Source organism: Semicossyphus pulcher, unplaced genomic scaffold, assembly GCF_022749685.1.
Source record: "Semicossyphus pulcher isolate SPU_LCO1_2020_fin unplaced genomic scaffold, fSemPul1.0.p SCAF_8, whole genome shotgun sequence".
NCBI classification, from domain to species: domain Eukaryota; kingdom Metazoa; phylum Chordata; class Actinopteri; order Labriformes; family Labridae; genus Semicossyphus; species Semicossyphus pulcher.
The window spans coordinates 6,289,386-6,305,387 of NW_027211759.1; the positions used below are offsets into that span (position 1 = coordinate 6,289,386).

The window sequence follows — 16,002 nt, forward strand, 5'->3', positions numbered from 1 at the left end:
TCTTTGAACCATCCGGGCTGCTCCTGTCTGGATGCCTATATTTGTAAAAAGCCTATTAAGGTATAAACCATGAAAATCGGATGTTTCCTCCGTAGCTCTGCCTGAATCTGGGACAGCTCAGTGTGGCACGTGCAGCGCTCGACAGCGAGCTCTATCAACACCCTGCAAATCCATCAGATTCACACATGGCTCACGGTGGGGAGAGGGGGCTGCGGGGATGGGAAGGTGAGATTATAAAGAGGCAATTCCAGGGATGTGAGCGGTCGGACTATTTTTGTCAGGTGATGTTCTGGTGGGTTTGAGGGGGAAGGTGGCGACGGATCTGTGAAAATTGAGGGCACATCTGCAACTCAACGAGGAAAAAAGACACCAAGTCATTTTAACTATTCCTGTCACATATTCCCAGCGTGTCAGGCGAGGTTTGGATTCCACCTTTAGTTGTGATTGGCGGCAAATGCTGTCTCCTGGCACCTGTCTTGAATTGGAACATTTTCACCTCGGGAGCCATTTTTAGACTTTCAGAAACTTCAAAAGTGTTGATACTAAGTTTTATTTTCCTATAGCTAAGTTTGCTTTTGCTTTTTCCCTCCACATGCAGGTCAGAGGACAAAGTATTGATTTATTGTCCTCAGCGCTACAGAATCTTCTAAGTTAGAGTTCATGTTGATGGTTTATGCTCATCCTCACAGCGTCGGCTCTATTCCAGCCATCTTTATCCAGCAAAATGAAAACTTGGACATAATGGATCAATCTCATACCTCAAAGTGCACTTTGTTCAGCATTAGGATTGTTGTGTATCATCAGTGTTGGAGACCATCTTTAAGAACATTTAAGCACAAATTGAAGTCACCATAGACAAAATAATTTCCATGAGGAAACACAATAAACTAAAGAGAAATAAGGGGACACAAAGGAAGTATGTGTGAATAAAAGCAACATTACAGAACTATTTTACCTTATAATAAATCTGGGACTTGCTTTCACTTGGAGAGAGAGTAAATGTCAGTTAATAAACACCAAGTCTTACATGAGGTTGCTTTAACCTCACACTTCAAAAGATGTCAAATTGCCAAAATTTGGGTCGAGGACAAAGTGTTGTTAGCTCAGTTTGTCTGGTTGAAAGCATCAGACCGTCTCAGGGTTCATGGTAACACCAAAGAGAGTCTGTGGATAAAAGCTTGAAAAACATGTGACGTATCCACATTTAACTAGTTGTTCTTTCAGATAGGAAAGATTAATGTGTGTCAAAGTTAAACTTCGTTAAAGGTTAAATATTTTGCTAAAATGTCAGACAGTTCAGAGTCTACTCAGAGTTGTGACCACACTGCGGGAGGGGGAGTCTTTCTGTCGAAATCGCGGGGGCTGAATGGCTGTTATAGAGAACATTGTATTAGACTGTACACACACACACACACACACACACACACACACACACACACACAGAGGGAGAGCAAAACACAGAGTCCCAAAACAAAGCTCTTCATTCTGACTTTCCCCCTACTCCAGACATTCCTTCCCAGCATTCCAGAGGGCGTGGGTGGGGTCAGAGGTCCCAACGACACAAGTGATGATTTTAACAGTGGGGAAGCATGTTAATGAAACCTACACACATGCTGGACTCCATACTTGTGAGGACCTCCAGTGACATAATGCCTTGACCCTTTCCTTAACATAAATCTGATTCTAAACTTAAGTCTAAGCTCTTAAACTGAGGACTTCACAAACTCTGTGGTCTAAACTAAAACTTATCCTGACAAAGACAGCACTACAAGATCACACACAGACAATGAGATTAAGGTGAGGCGGCCCTAAGACTACAAAAGGATATCTTGAGGCAATTTTTGCCCGCTTGACCCCTCCCTAACTCCAGGTCAGGGCCTTTAGTCTGTACCTTTATTCAGCCCAGATTATCTGGTCATATGAGGGCTACAGAGTACCTCCTGAATGGCTCACAGCTCATCTGACATGTCCTGATAATAGCAAACATGTTTGATATTTAGAGTCAGAATGATTACTTTACTTTACTTTCAGGAGTCCGCTTTCTCAGTCAACAACTTTAAGTTGTAATCTCGAAGAGCTCAGTTTGGTTCTCTTTGGCAGCACCTATGGTGATAAACGGTAATTGTGGGAGCACACTTCCGAGATATCCAGAGAGTGTTACATGTGTGACGTCCACGGTTGGCTCCAGTTGTAACTCTTGATTTTCCTCGCTGACGGTCGCTTTCCTTTTTAGACTGTTGGCTTCATCTGAGCGTCGAATTTGTTTCCTTTTTCTTTGGATTTTCACTTGTTTTTGAAGTTGTATCTGTAGTCATCCATCTTTTCTTTTCAAAAAAGCCATAGTAGATTACTGTTTACTCGCAACACTTGCAGAGACCGGAAAAGCAGCCGCTTAGCTCCGCCTACCCTCTCTGGCAGACCAACCACTGCTGGCTGATAGAAAACGCGTCACTAACTGGGCGCCGCTTGTGATTTTTTCTGTGGAAGTCACCACAGACACCCAGTCTGTGACACTGCAAATGCAAAGGCTTTCATCAGTGGGCCATAGCCTCAATCACCATTGTGTTGCCTCATTCGGCGATAGATAGTAACTTAACAGACATTTAAATGAAGATCTTTGAGATTATCACTTTAAACTTTAGAAAATTAGCCTAAATTATTAGAAAAATATCATGGAAATCCTGTTATTCACCTGTTTAAAATATATTTCAGCTGATTTCACAGCTCAAAACAAATGTTGGGCAAAAAAACATTCCCATATTCCACAATTTTAAGGCAAAAGCCTTTTATTTGACCTGTTCTTTAGTCATAAACATGGGAGAAAAAACAAACTTGGATCAGATCACCAGATGTTTTACCATAGAAACAAATGAAACAAATCTGTTTCTTTAACTGTCATATAAAGAAACAAGTGAGGCATTTTATGTGAATGTCAGCTGTCAGTGTCGGGAGTGTTTGGCTGGAGAAGGAGCTCTGTCCATGTGGGAGTTTTGGGGTAAAGAGGAGGTGATGATAGCCGAGTATGACAGCAGTCCTGATACAGCAAGAGGCTCGACTCGCTGTCGCTGTCAGAGGAAGTGTGCATTTTTATGAGTGCCGAGACCATAAAGACACCAGGTGTCTCCTGCTGTCTCATAGTTGACCTTTGGACCTCCATCTGGTGTTAGGCATCATTAAATCTGCAAAAACCCCCAGTGAGCATTCAGACAGTTTCTCAGAAAAACATTTTTTTATTTGGTATTTAGCTCCATTAAAATGTCTGCTTCAGTATTTGTAACAGTTCTAAAAACATGGCAACAAGAAACTGTACCGAAACAAATGCTGGACGTGGCATGTTGGATTAGAAATGGTCAAGAAACGAGCGCTATTTGGACAAGAGGCTGAAGCTCAAGAAAAGCAAGGGGTTAGCAAGCGCTAAGTCATCAAATTAAAACAGTTATACAGTCTATACTCCAAGGCTAAGGCTTCATTAGCCTGCTAATCATTTCTTTAACAAGCTAAGCTAACAAGCCAGGTATGCTCAACGCAGACACTGATACCTGTTAATTAGTGCTTACATTGACACAATAAGTCATGTGTCTGACATTTGCATGGAAGATTCTGCTACTAACAACACAAACACAGCCCAGGTTATTCAAAGCAGCCACAGGTTTCATTATGCGTACCTTTAAGCCTTAATATTATTTAAACATGTTATATACACTTCCCACACAGTTGTCATGAATTGGGAAATTAGCAAAATTGTTATTTGTACCAGGGAGAAGGATATTTAATGCTGCTATAAAGTTGGGCCTTTTAAAAAGGGGGCCAATGGGGATTGACTCGCTTTTGGAGCCAGCCTCAAGTGGCCGTTTGGGGAACTGCAGTTTTTGGCACCTTCTGTGTTAGCTTCAGTTTTACGCCACGGCTTTGCAGGCTGCTGCTCTGTTTTTGTTTCTATATTTGTTGTTACGGAAGTTGAACTTCCACACTGCAGCCGCTTTTAGACTTGGAACACATAACAGCAATTGCTTCATCTTTTTAAATTACGACATGTTTTCATTCACTCATTCAGTTGTGGCAGACCTGAGGCTGTTCATGTCTGTGTTTTTGGTTTGACTTTACAAGCAGCTGCATGATTTATTAAATCTATCAATTGATGCCACACACACACACGCACACATTTACACACACTGCTCTCGTCTGAAGCTGTAACAGTACTTTTAATTAGCACACTGCTTGCTGCACAATCAGAAGAACATTTACAACCTGCCAGCTCCAAGATCTTTATAACTTTCTCTTTCTAACATACACACACACACACACACACACACACACACACACACACACACCATACCACTCACAAGCCCTCATCTTATTCTCACACAAGCATGAGGCACAAACACCTTACCCCATGATTTGAACTGAACCGAATCTCACTCACAAAAACACACCAAAAAAGTTTCTTATTTGTTAAAGGAGTTTTGTCACACACACACACACACACACACACACACACACACACACACACACACACACACCTACACACAAACACACACAGAGTGACACACAAATCATTTTTAATCTTCAACCTTCACATCCTCTTTATCATAACCATTCATGAGAGGTGTTACGGGCTGATAGGTTGGTGTGTTTGTGTGTGTGTGTGTGTAAGGGCGCTTATGATCTGCATGTGTGCAAATCTGCCAACAGGAAGTGTTTTGGGGGTTTTCGTTGTTTTTTTGTGAGGCAGTCCATCTGTTGCTTCCGACGAGGTTTTTGGTCACAGCCTGTTCCCTGAGCCGGATTAATAATCTGGTCAGAGAGAGACACACAGAGAGAGAGTGTGTGTGTGTGTGTGTGTGTGCGCGCAAGAGAGAGTGTTGGAAAGTGTGATGGTGTAACCATTGAGATTGTGAGGATTGGCGGTGAAAATGATAGCATGGCTGGCATGCAAGAATGCGTGTGCGAATGTGTTTGTGTGTGTAAGAGTGTTCGCCCCCCCCTTTATGTCTATTAGAGTGAGCAAGTGGGCAGTGTGCGAGTGTGTGTTTGTGTGTGTCTGCCTTTGCAATTTTGGAACTTGTAACACAATCTGCGAGGGCAACAGGAAATTGCTGGAGTGGATGAGGGGGGGGGGAAGCAATGTGACATGAGACAGGTGGGTTGGGGGTGCTGGGGGAGCTGAGGGAGGCATGGACGGGGGAGGGGGAGATGAAGGGGGTGGAGGCGGCTGTCAACACGCTGTCGCTTGAGGGTAAGAGGGACAGGAACCGTTAGCAGAGGATTAGCAGGCGCGCCAAGTTTAGCCCCACAACCTCTTGCCTTTATTTTCATGGCCACAGAGGCAGTGAGAAGTGGGGCAGCCGTGCTCCACGCCGACACCCACCGCTGGACATCATGTTCGTACTCAATCAGAGAGCGGACGTGGCATTTTCAACACTTTGCAACATGTGCTAGTAAATTTAGCATAGATTTTGATGCTCTGGAGCACATAAGTTGATTGGTTGGGTTTTTTAAACGTGCCAGCAGCTCAACAGCTACTCCTCCAGGTGCTGATTTCAGACTTTTCAAAGTTACTTTTCAGCTCGTTCTCTGTTAATAAACTCCCCACGCACGAGCGTCGTAGCTGCTCCAACTGGAGGACGGGCGCTGTTAGCGAGCACCTGGAGTCGTGAGCGCTTTCTGCTACAATCACTGAACAGTCTCGTTCTCGGGCCAAAGTAGCAGTTGTGGTGTTATTATTCCAGTATTCAGCATGTTGGTGTATTAGTCCCACTTATTATTTGCTGCTTTATTCTCCGCTTCTGTGAAACAATATGCGCGTAGGTGGCAATAGTTCTATCACCGTTGCCGCAACTCCCACTGGTGACAAGAAAGGTCACATCTGATTAAACCGTGCTGCGTCAACAATGTAAACTGGAATTGTAATTAGTTGCATGACTTGTCTGTCTGTCATGTCTTTTCTTAGCTTCAAAAGTCAGGATATGACAGCTTCTCATATGAATCATATGAGTGTTTATTTGTGTCTTTTCTACTGAATCAATGTTTATTGTGTCATTTGCATCATTCTCAAATGAATAAATATCCACGCAAAACCATGGATTCCCATTTTAACACTTTTTTTTTTTGCTGCAGATTAAAAGAAAACAAAAACCAAAAGAAAATCACCTTATTTACTTAGCTTTAAAGATACTGTTACTTTGACTGAGACTGGAGTAGCTTTTCCCCCCCAAGTCGAGTCCTAATGCTAAGCTAAGCTAATCAACTCCATGCTCTTGCTCTACATTCAGTGTAAAATCCCAAATAGGCTTACTTTCCAAAAATAAGGAATTTAGCGTTTTCACTGCTCTTCTTTGTCTGCTCTCACATTAGCTGAATGCTTTGAAAAATCCTTTCATATGAAAATGATGCATTCATTCCTTTAAGACCAAAGCTCTGTCGAAAATAATGCAGAATCATCCGGCAAAGATGCTGAGCCTGGTTTTAATTTTCTTACAACAAATCTATTTGCATCTCATATATGCAAGCACACACTCGTGGTTCTTTATGGATGTAAAATCGTATTAGTGTTCTTATTTTTTTTATTTCTTGGTTTATTCTCAGGGACAATGCACATTAATCAACACCACTGTTAAAGTGCCAGTGTTAGCCAAAAGGATAATTTGTCCCTCAGCCTGATGACAAGTTGACCATTAAAACAACAGATAAAAAACAGAACAGCAAAAGGCAAAACATGAACAGCTAAACAGGCTAAAAAAAGGTTGGGACAATAAGGCAGCATCATGCAAAGTAGACATATACGCAACAATAAATACAAGACAACAACAAAGACAATCGACACAAGCAGTTAAAACATGACACATAAAATCACATTGCAAAGGACGTCTTGAAAACAAGTCACGAGTCTAAAAAGACTTCTGTTTGATTGTATTTAATCTCTCTCCTTGTATCAACCCACCAATGCAGAGCTTTTATAGTCTGCCAGCTGATCGCCCCACCACTGTACATTTAACTCTGCGCCTATCAGTCATCCGACCACATGTCCACATGCCAACCCCCCCTGACAGCCCTCACCATGACCCAGCCATACGTGTTTCCAGATCCCAGTATGGCCTGCCCTGTCACAGCCGCTGTGCCGACGTGATGAAGGTGCTGATGGGTTCTGCCAAGCCCATCTAGATGCCTGTCTAAAATTAGCACCGGTAGTTTCCTGTGCCCTTTAATCCTTGGCTTTAGAACCGCGAAAGGCCAAGCCGCAGACAGGAAGAACGGCCATGAGAGCCCCCCGGGCGCACGGCATGCCACGCATACCCCCGACCCTATCTGTCAATCCCAGTCCTGCCATGACATCACAGCGGCCCATTCTAAGAATAAGAGCTTCCCAGGCCTGGCTATAGTTTGGTTTAGGTTTGATGGACGACATCCGGATGCATGAAGAGACCTGTCCCTTCACCTGTAGGTTCACAGGTTTGATCCCTGACTGCAAAGTGGGTCCATATCTGTTACTGCGGCCTTGAGCAAGGATTTGAATTCCATCCTGTACAGAGGGCACGACTGGTGACTGGACACCGATGCTTTTTATCTTTCAGACACTTAATTTGATTACCTGTGGACTGAATCTTAACCTAATCATTTTAATTTGACAATTGAATAACTTTTATCGGTTGTTCAGTTTAATGGGACATACAGGAGCCTAAACTATTCCTGTAACTAGAGACACTGACTACATCTGAGGGAAGTCAGAACATTATGCCTTTTATACATTATGCCTTGTTACCAAATATATTCTGAAGCTGACTCCTTCCTATCGTCACAAAACTGTTCTCCAGGAAAACAAAGTTCTTACTTACTTTGAAACTGATCACTAAATGTAAAAATCGAATACCATATATCTAGCGCCGCCTAAAAGTCGACAATTGGAATCATAAATCCAGAAGTTACCCCATAATTATCCAGCTGCTCTTAAGGTGGAAAGGTTAAATGCTGTAATAATGTACTGCTGTGTTCCACATAGCAAATAGTTCTTATTTATCCACTTCTCTATCCGAAAACTTAGAAGAAAGTCAATAATCTTTGGGCGGTATTTCAGGGTGAAACTACTTTTTGATAACCCATAAGCAACCCTTAGAAAATAGCTAACGTACACCTTCCTAGCTAACATCGTTGTTATCAGTCATGGCTAGCTGTTAGCTAGTTAACTTAACCTTAGCTCAATCTAGAAATGTTTACCTTTTACTTTTTTATTGTGTAACATAATCGAATGGTAATGTTAGATAGGAAGTGGCTGAATGCTAACCTTAGCTGTTGTGCGATGGTAGCTAATGGGTTAGCAAGTAGAAAGAGCTGTTATTTTTTAAACCCGAGGCTGACACAAGGCTAATAACAGCTCTTTTTATGCTACCTTAGCTTAAGCTAGAAATGTATATCTTTTACTTTTGTATCGTGTAACATAATCGAATGTTAGATAGGAAGTGGCTGAATGATAACCTTAGCTGTTGTGTAATGGTAGCTAATGGGTAAGCACATAAAAAAGAGCTGTTATTTTTTAAACCTGAGGCTGACACAAGGCGCATAGACCCAGCAGATACCCCTACAAATAAATAGGTTAGCATCTTAGCAACACCTTTAGTAGCCTAGATGCTAAGGAAGATGGATTAGAAGACCGGATGGACATAACAAACTCTTTGCACTTCTTGTTTTATGTTAATTCCAATAATGCCTGGCACCAGAATAAAAATGTCATAAAATGTAATAATATGTGATGGATTTCCCCTTGTTCAGTAGCTCCACGACTCAGTGTTGAGCACAATTATGACAGGGGTAAAGCTAACTAACTTTGACCTCACAGTGTGGAGTGGTGCCGGTTTACCCAGAGTTCCCCTGAGCTTCCTTACACCATTTAGTTGGATTGGATTGGGGATTAGATTAGTGGTAGATAGGATTGTTATCACTCATTGCCTGTACAGTATATCTGCATTAATCCCGTGATGAACTCTTGACTCTTTCCATTCAGTGCAGCGAGCAGATCACATGACCATAGAAAGAATTAAGCATGGGGGGGAAATGAATGAACAATGACATCATTAAATATCAGTTTAAAATCCCAGAGAGATTTGCCTGGAGGATTATTTGGCATGAATGAGTACACTTACTGGTCATGTATTGAGTATGAATACTAAACACATATAGGCATGTCTGCTTGTTTTTCTGTTATTCCCCTTGGTTATGCAAATTCTTACGGGTAACATGGAAAATAGAGAGCTCTTAAATCCCATAAACCAGCATCGCTCTTTCCTGTGTGTACTTTTCTGTTAAAGTTAGATTGTGGGAGTCATATTATTATGAAATGATTACCCATGAAACGGAAAATATCACCTTAACTGGAAAGTGGGCAAAGGTGAGAGCGCGCTGGCACCTCCTGAAAAGTTGGAGTCTTTTTATAAATCATTTACGTCAGGACATGAGTGTGCAGGTTCAGCCCTTTGTTACATAGCCAATGATTCACCCGCTTTGTTCGGCTGCATGCCGGCTTGTATTTCCAACACAAACCTGAAAAAGACGCATCAGGGAGAGCTTTATTTTCAATTCACCTCTCCAGTTATTCCTTGTCTATAACATATTACTGATAGGAGATTATATGAATTATTTAGATGTGTTATTTTGCACAGGATATCTTTTAAATTCTATTTCATGATACAGGATTATATTCTCCCTGTTCTGCTGTGCATTTTCCACTCTATTGTTGGCCCTGTGTTTCTTGTAACTAGTGACAGTGCTTACAGTGCTTACCTACCTTACCTATATTCCTTAACCTACTTAATTAAGATGAGGATTAAAGTGCCTCTTAGAAGTTAATCACAGTGAGGCTGCTGTTTGTGTTGACTCACTCTCACTCTTAACTTAAATTTAGGGACTGTACTCCATGACAAGCGCTAACATGCTGCGCACATGAAGGGCTCTGCAGACAAAAAGAGCTTAGTGTGAGTCAGCCTTTGAAAATCCCTTAATAGATAAAGAGTCAAATGATTCTAATAACTTTAATCTTGTTATTTTGTAATGGTATTAATCCTTCATCTTTTGTTATGCATTGTACATTCATCTTTATTTTATTATCAATAAGGTTTAACTGTCCATCTGATTATCCTTGTGTTTATGTTCCGTCTGTTTTAATGTGCATTTACTTTTCTAGTGTAAAACACTTTGAGCTGCATTTCTTGTACAAAAGGTGCTATACAAATAAAGTTTCAAGCACACACACGCTGCTGTTGTTGTTGTTGTTGTTGAGCATGTGTGGGAATGTCTGCAAAGCAGGCAGGCTTCTGCTGAGCTGTGAGGCGAGTTGCTGCTTGCATGTGAGCTCGACGCTCCTCCCCCCGCTCCTGCACTGTGAGGATCTTCTCCTCCAGGGCCTCCAGGTCTTTGCAGGTACACGTTGCTGCGCTTGCTCTGAAATAACACCATATCTGGGTACTTCCAGTCCCCTTTGATGGCTGAACACAGAGGCCCCGCCTTCAGGAAGCGCCAGAGGGATTGTTTGTGTGAACCCGTCGCCCTCACCGCAAAGCAGCAATTAGAAAAACCAGTCGGGGCTGTTTACAGCGTGACCGGAATCACTTTGTACCTGTTGAGTAGCATTTTGCAGCTTGTGAATGATTCTTGCAGAGAACAGAATGTGCATGACGCTTTGTTATACAAGCATCATGGGACATGGCATGCTAAATTCTGAACTGGACATTTTAAGTGGGAGATGTGTCGAGTGCTGCGGTTAATGAATAGCGGGAGCTTTGTGAACAAGCCTCGTGATTCACGGCGACTTTTTGTTGGTCGTGACTCGTCCGGCTGGTTCACTGTACTGCGGGCGAGGAGACACTTACATAAACGTGTGAGAGCGGACACAGACTAAACACCAACAGTTATGTGAATGGAAAAACAGCCATGAGAGCAGAAAGTGTAGACAAAATAGCAATTTATTAATAACTTATCTTTTCTTTACATTCGTAAGAGAGGAGTGTGGAGTGGGGTTGGCAGAGGTTACCAAGATGGCGTCCTCTGGAAAGAGGCCTTCTCTGTGGATGGGGCAACACTTTTCCTCTCTCATCTTGACAAATAAAATCTGCATCTTGCAGAGTTTTCCCTGAAGAGGCGAGGAGACCAAAGCTTCCTCCTTTCTCTCCACATATTGGAGACTTTTAACCCTTGTGCACGGATCAGGATTACTCACATTAACCTTCAGAGACACATTAACCTCCGGACCACACATGGTGGACATTCTGACTTGAACGTGCATAGTGCCAAATCAAAACTTAAACTGAAATGACAGATTTGGTTGGTTTGGGAAAATTTGAATTAAAAAAAGTCTGCATTTCTTGATGTTGGTAAATATCTCTGAAGGCTAATGCACAATAAGAACCTTCTGAGGGCAAAAGTAAGGCAAACATCCAAGGTGACTTTGATTCATGAGAGGGCGGGTGCAAAAACAAGGCCGTCGGCTGAATTCACACGTAAAGCGATTATCAAATATATTACACATGTACACATTTCTGCACAACTCTTCCAAAGCCTACTTGATTTTTGGCATAATCAACTTAAACATACTGATCAATATGCAGTTTGTTTTGCTTACATAAAAGTAGAATATGAAACAGAGAGAGTCTTCAGTACCCACTTGTTGCAAAGGGTAAATATACTAGAGCAAGGCTTTTACTGTATTGTCTTTTATATTAAGATATATATACACAATGTATAAATGTTGGAAAAGACTCCACAAATGTAAAATCGAGTCCAGTATATAGTGTGCCGTTTAAAGCTGGGGTGCTTTAACCCCACTCAGGCAAGTCTTCACAGAAGACGAAGCAGACGATGCATCTCGACGTCTCGGGGTGAGCGAGCGCTCGGCCCCAAAAGCGACCATACAAAAGGGTTTCAGATCTGTCCAGTTTGAACAATCATGTCTCTTTGGCACACCAGCCCAGGAGCTTTGAAGCGAAACATATAGGTGTCCTTAGCTTCCCTCTGATACAACAGATAAAAAGAGAGATAGACCCCAGGAGTCCAACGGTTATATAAGATTGGAGAAAGTATCTGCACTCTTTAAACGACTCTCTTCCTCTTTTCTGTCTCTGTCTCTCCTCATTTTGTCAAAAGCAGCTGCGTCTTGGGCCAAACTGCTTCGGCCCTCCAGTAACCACGCTCAGCAGCAGCCGCCTCAATAACATCTCGCCAGGCGACGGAAAAAAGAGAAACTTTTTGCAGCTTTTCGAACAGGAGGTGCATGAAACCTCCAGTTTAAGGAGAGGATCTTTGACAGCAGCCCTCACGTGGACTCCAGGGGGTCCAGCTGGAAGACGTTGTGGTTCGTTGGGGTGGTGAAGTAGAGTGGCTGGGTGGGCGCTGCAATGCGGTTGTCGCACGGGCTCTTCAGCCCCAGCGTGCGCTCAAAGTCCAGGAGCTGGCCCATGAAGTTAAAGTTGGGTGAAATGTTGGACTTCTTCATCTTGACGATGTCATAGGCGTCGTTCATGGACAGGTTGAGCTTCTGCATGAGGTAGGCCACCGTGACGGTCACTGAGCGGCTGATGCCGGCAAGGCAGTGAACGAGGACGCCGCACTTCTGGCCTCGAGCTTCATCTGATAGAAGGAGAAAAGGGTGGGAAATGTTAGACATCTTTTGAACAGACTGAGAGCTTCACATGGTTCACAAAAAGGCTTCTAAGGCTGCAAATAGCTGATAAAATGTCCATGATAGGATCTTTGTTTTGCCTATTTCCTCCAAAGAGTTTGAAAATGTACAGAAAGAAAGCAGCAAACTTTCAGTTCCTTTTTTAATCAAATAACGACATTTTAAAGCATCCCAATCAAAGGTCGGAGCTGTTTAGAGGCACATTTTTGATGCACTCGTCCTTAATCAAGTGATTAAAAAGTGCAGATACTTTCCACACAGACCGAACAAAACATCTGTGACATTTAAGTCCAGCTGTGGTGGAAGTTGGAGTGGGTCCAGGGAGGGAAGAACAGCGGAAGTTATTATCTCCCAGGCGTGTCCGTCAACAAACAGGGGCTGCAGCGTTTGCGCACATAAACAGAGCAGACATTCTTTTAGTTTTTTTTGGCCTGGAGTAGCCGGCTGGGAAATTGACTATTACGGTCTATTAAACCATTCTTCCGCTCGCTAGGGTTACTCCGACAATGGTGCCATTTGGGCGTGTAAACGTAGGAGTCATGAGGGCAACCCTGTCAAGGCGAACAGGATGTCAACAGGGCCTGTAAATGGCTCCTTTTGTAATGTGGAGGGGAGGGAAGGAGGAGGGGGGAGGCAATGCCATGTCCTAGATTACTTTCAATGCCACTTCCTTCCTGTTGCGCTCGAATTACCGCCCTCCCCTTGTTCACTCTCCCCCGTTCTCCTGTTTCAACGTCGCCCTTTGTGCTGCAATTACACAAGCCCCGGGACAAGAGATAGGCCAGGATGTCTTCCATTGAAGTCACAGCCTTTTGTACACACAGTGCATTTTAGCTTGTGCACCATTAGAGGCAGACTTGTGTTCCTCTGCCTCGCACACAATGGCCTTAATCTGCCCGCTCTGTGTCCCTGCCTGAGTGACTGATAAGATCACAGCCAGGGACACCTCATCTAATCTCAATTGCACAATAAGAACATAAGAACTTCCTGGCAGTGATAAGACAGCTCACATTAATAAGATTATGTCCCCTACTATCACCTGCTGCCCCTTCGCTTTGTCTGCTAATGTTCACAACAATCACACAAGGTCGTTAAAGTGATAAATTAAGAGGATAGTGAAAAGAATGATCAAGTTACAAACCGCCTCCTGCTTCTAACATGTCAACACTTGCTGCTTTCCATCTCATATTTGAGTTTGGGACAGGCAATTTTTGCTGTTTTGTTCCACATTTTTCTTGTTGTTATGATCACTATTTGCAGCCCTAAAAGTAAGTGCGCATGTAAACAAACCAGAGCCCTGAAATTAACAGTCTGCAGCTACTCACCGATGAAGCTGATGGCCTCTGGGAAGAACTGGGACAGATTCTGGCTCCAGTGATCCGAGATGGGGATCTGCTTGTACTTGAACTCCCCCGCGTTCTCAAAGAGGTTCGGCAGGTTGGGAGTCACGTTGAGGATGTACTTGATGCCGTACTCCTCCAGCACGTCAAGGTTGGTGGAGTCCTTGGCGCAGCCCAGGTACAGGTGCGGCAGGATCTCCACCGGGAAGGAGGGCTGCGGGTTGGACAGCGGGCTGCCGTCCGAGTCCGTGGCGCTGCTCGGGTCCCGGTCGATGTCAGACTCGATGTCCGAGGAGTCGGAGCTGATGCGCAGCCCGCCGAGGCCCAGCACCTGCGCGGTGGGGGAGCTGCTGTTGGAGGAGCCGTCCAGGTTGGTCTCGCACATAGCGGGATACTCGGCCTGGAATTTACTGAAGCCACCTGGAAAAATGCAACAGCAATGCAATGAGTTCAAGGCCTCTGTGTTTATGTTGCACTGCAGAAATATTCATTATAATTCAGACTCATTTAGCTGCATGTTTTTAGCCTCCCTGCTGCAAACACAGCCCCCATTGCACTGAATGCGCTTTCACATCTTATTTTCTTTAAATAAATTTTGGATTCACGATGTTATGAATGATTATAATTACTGTAAACAAGTGAATGCATGGCTCAAATGATAACAAAATCTAGACGCGCCTCTTCCTGCCTCTGCGCAGCGCTCTGCGGGTGTGAATGAGCAGCAGCGGGGCCCTAAAATGTGAATGAACCGCACTTACCCTCCAGATAATAGGCCCTGTAGCCTTCGTCCTTCATCCTCCTCAGCAGCAGACCCAGCACCGAGCCCCCGTCCACATTCTCGTTCCACTCCCGGCTGTACTCGTCGTACAGCACGATGGTGTCCGTCTTGCACCTCCGCACGAACTTCTCCCTGTCCTCCCCGTCGGAGAGCAGCGACCTCACGGGCAGGTTCCCCTTCTTGAGCCGGCGGAGCATGAGGCTCGGGATGGCCACGTTGATTGCGGAATCGACGTGCGAGGACTCGTACAGCTCCTGGGCCCGGCAGTCCATCACCAGCAGGCCGTCCCTGCGCGTCTCCAGCTGCTCCCGGAGCCAGCCCACCGTCTTGCTGATCGCCATTACCGAGTCGAGCTGGACAACGGGCTTGAGCTTGTCGAGCATTTATACGCAGGAGTTTAAATGTAGTGGAAGAAGCGAGGTTTGGAGCTGGAGAGTTTCTGGCTGCAGCGCGACGAAGGCAAGCAACCAGAAAATCTGTCTGAGGTTTCTTCTGTTTTTTTTTTAGTCCGCTGTTCGGAGGGCCCTCGAACGACTGAGGGATCCAAAAGAGGGAAATCAGACGAATAAATTGTCACTCCAAATGTCCGTCAGTGTCCCGTGCCTTTAGAGGACGAGGTGTATGAATAAAAACGCGCGTCTCCTTCACAGATTCCCTGACTGCAGGCTTCCTTCACAGGCAGTCATTCATGCATCTGGCCGGAGAGAGCTCGTGTTATTTATCAATGAGTCACACCGACCCTGCGACCACTCTGGCTTTCTCCGCTGTTAAATAGCTCCACGGATCTGAGCGCTTTGCCGTCTGCTTTCCTGGATATCCAGCGTTTAAAAAAAGGCGGGGGGAAAGAGTTCCTCTGGATGTGACCCACGCGGGTTGTGTGTCTCAGTGGCTGCGGATCGGATGCCTACTGTTGCCCCCCTCCTGTCTCTGTGTCTCTGCTGTGTGAATCGATGCTCTGCAGGCTCTGGCTCTATGTGCTCTCTGCGGCGCCAGGCAGCTGAATGGCTACAAACGGGAGGCGCCTCATTGGATACATTATGTCAGCCGGCCAATCAGAGGAGCCCCAGCGGCGGTCGCCTTGGAAACGGGGGCCGGATGGAGCGGCCCCGTGTTGATGAATTGTTAATGAGTTTGTCATTCACAAAAACGGAGAGGAATTTCCGCTCCGGATCAAGTGAGTGCAAACAAACAGAAGAACTGCAGGGAGAAGGAAGGAAGGGAGG

General features: G+C 44.4%; 1 protein-coding gene across 1 annotated transcript; it reads right to left on the minus strand.

Moving 5' to 3' along the window:
* Window positions 1-10,931: 10,931 nt before the first annotated feature.
* Window positions 10,932-15,755, minus strand: dusp6 (dual specificity phosphatase 6). Its single transcript, XM_069687161.1, has 3 exons — window positions 14,760-15,755; window positions 13,987-14,421; window positions 10,932-12,609 (listed from the first exon to the last, which is right to left on the minus strand). The coding sequence occupies exons 1-3, from the start codon at window positions 15,160-15,162 to the stop codon at window positions 12,296-12,298; spliced, it is 1,152 nt and encodes a 383-aa protein (XP_069543262.1). The 5' UTR covers window positions 15,163-15,755; the 3' UTR covers window positions 10,932-12,295.
* Between the last annotated feature and the right edge of the window lie 247 nt (window positions 15,756-16,002).

Coding starts and splice junctions, on each gene's coding strand:
- dusp6 (XM_069687161.1), bottom strand. CDS start 15,162: ATGCTCGACAAGCTCAAGCCCGTTGTCCAGCTCGACTCGGTAATGGCG. Junction 14,422..14,759: donor CAGGGCCTATTATCTGGAGG/GTAAGTGCGGTT, acceptor GCATTTTTCCAG/GTGGCTTCAGTAAATTCCAG. Junction 12,610..13,986: donor AGAGGCCATCAGCTTCATCG/GTGAGTAGCTGC, acceptor TCCTTCTATCAG/ATGAAGCTCGAGGCCAGAAG.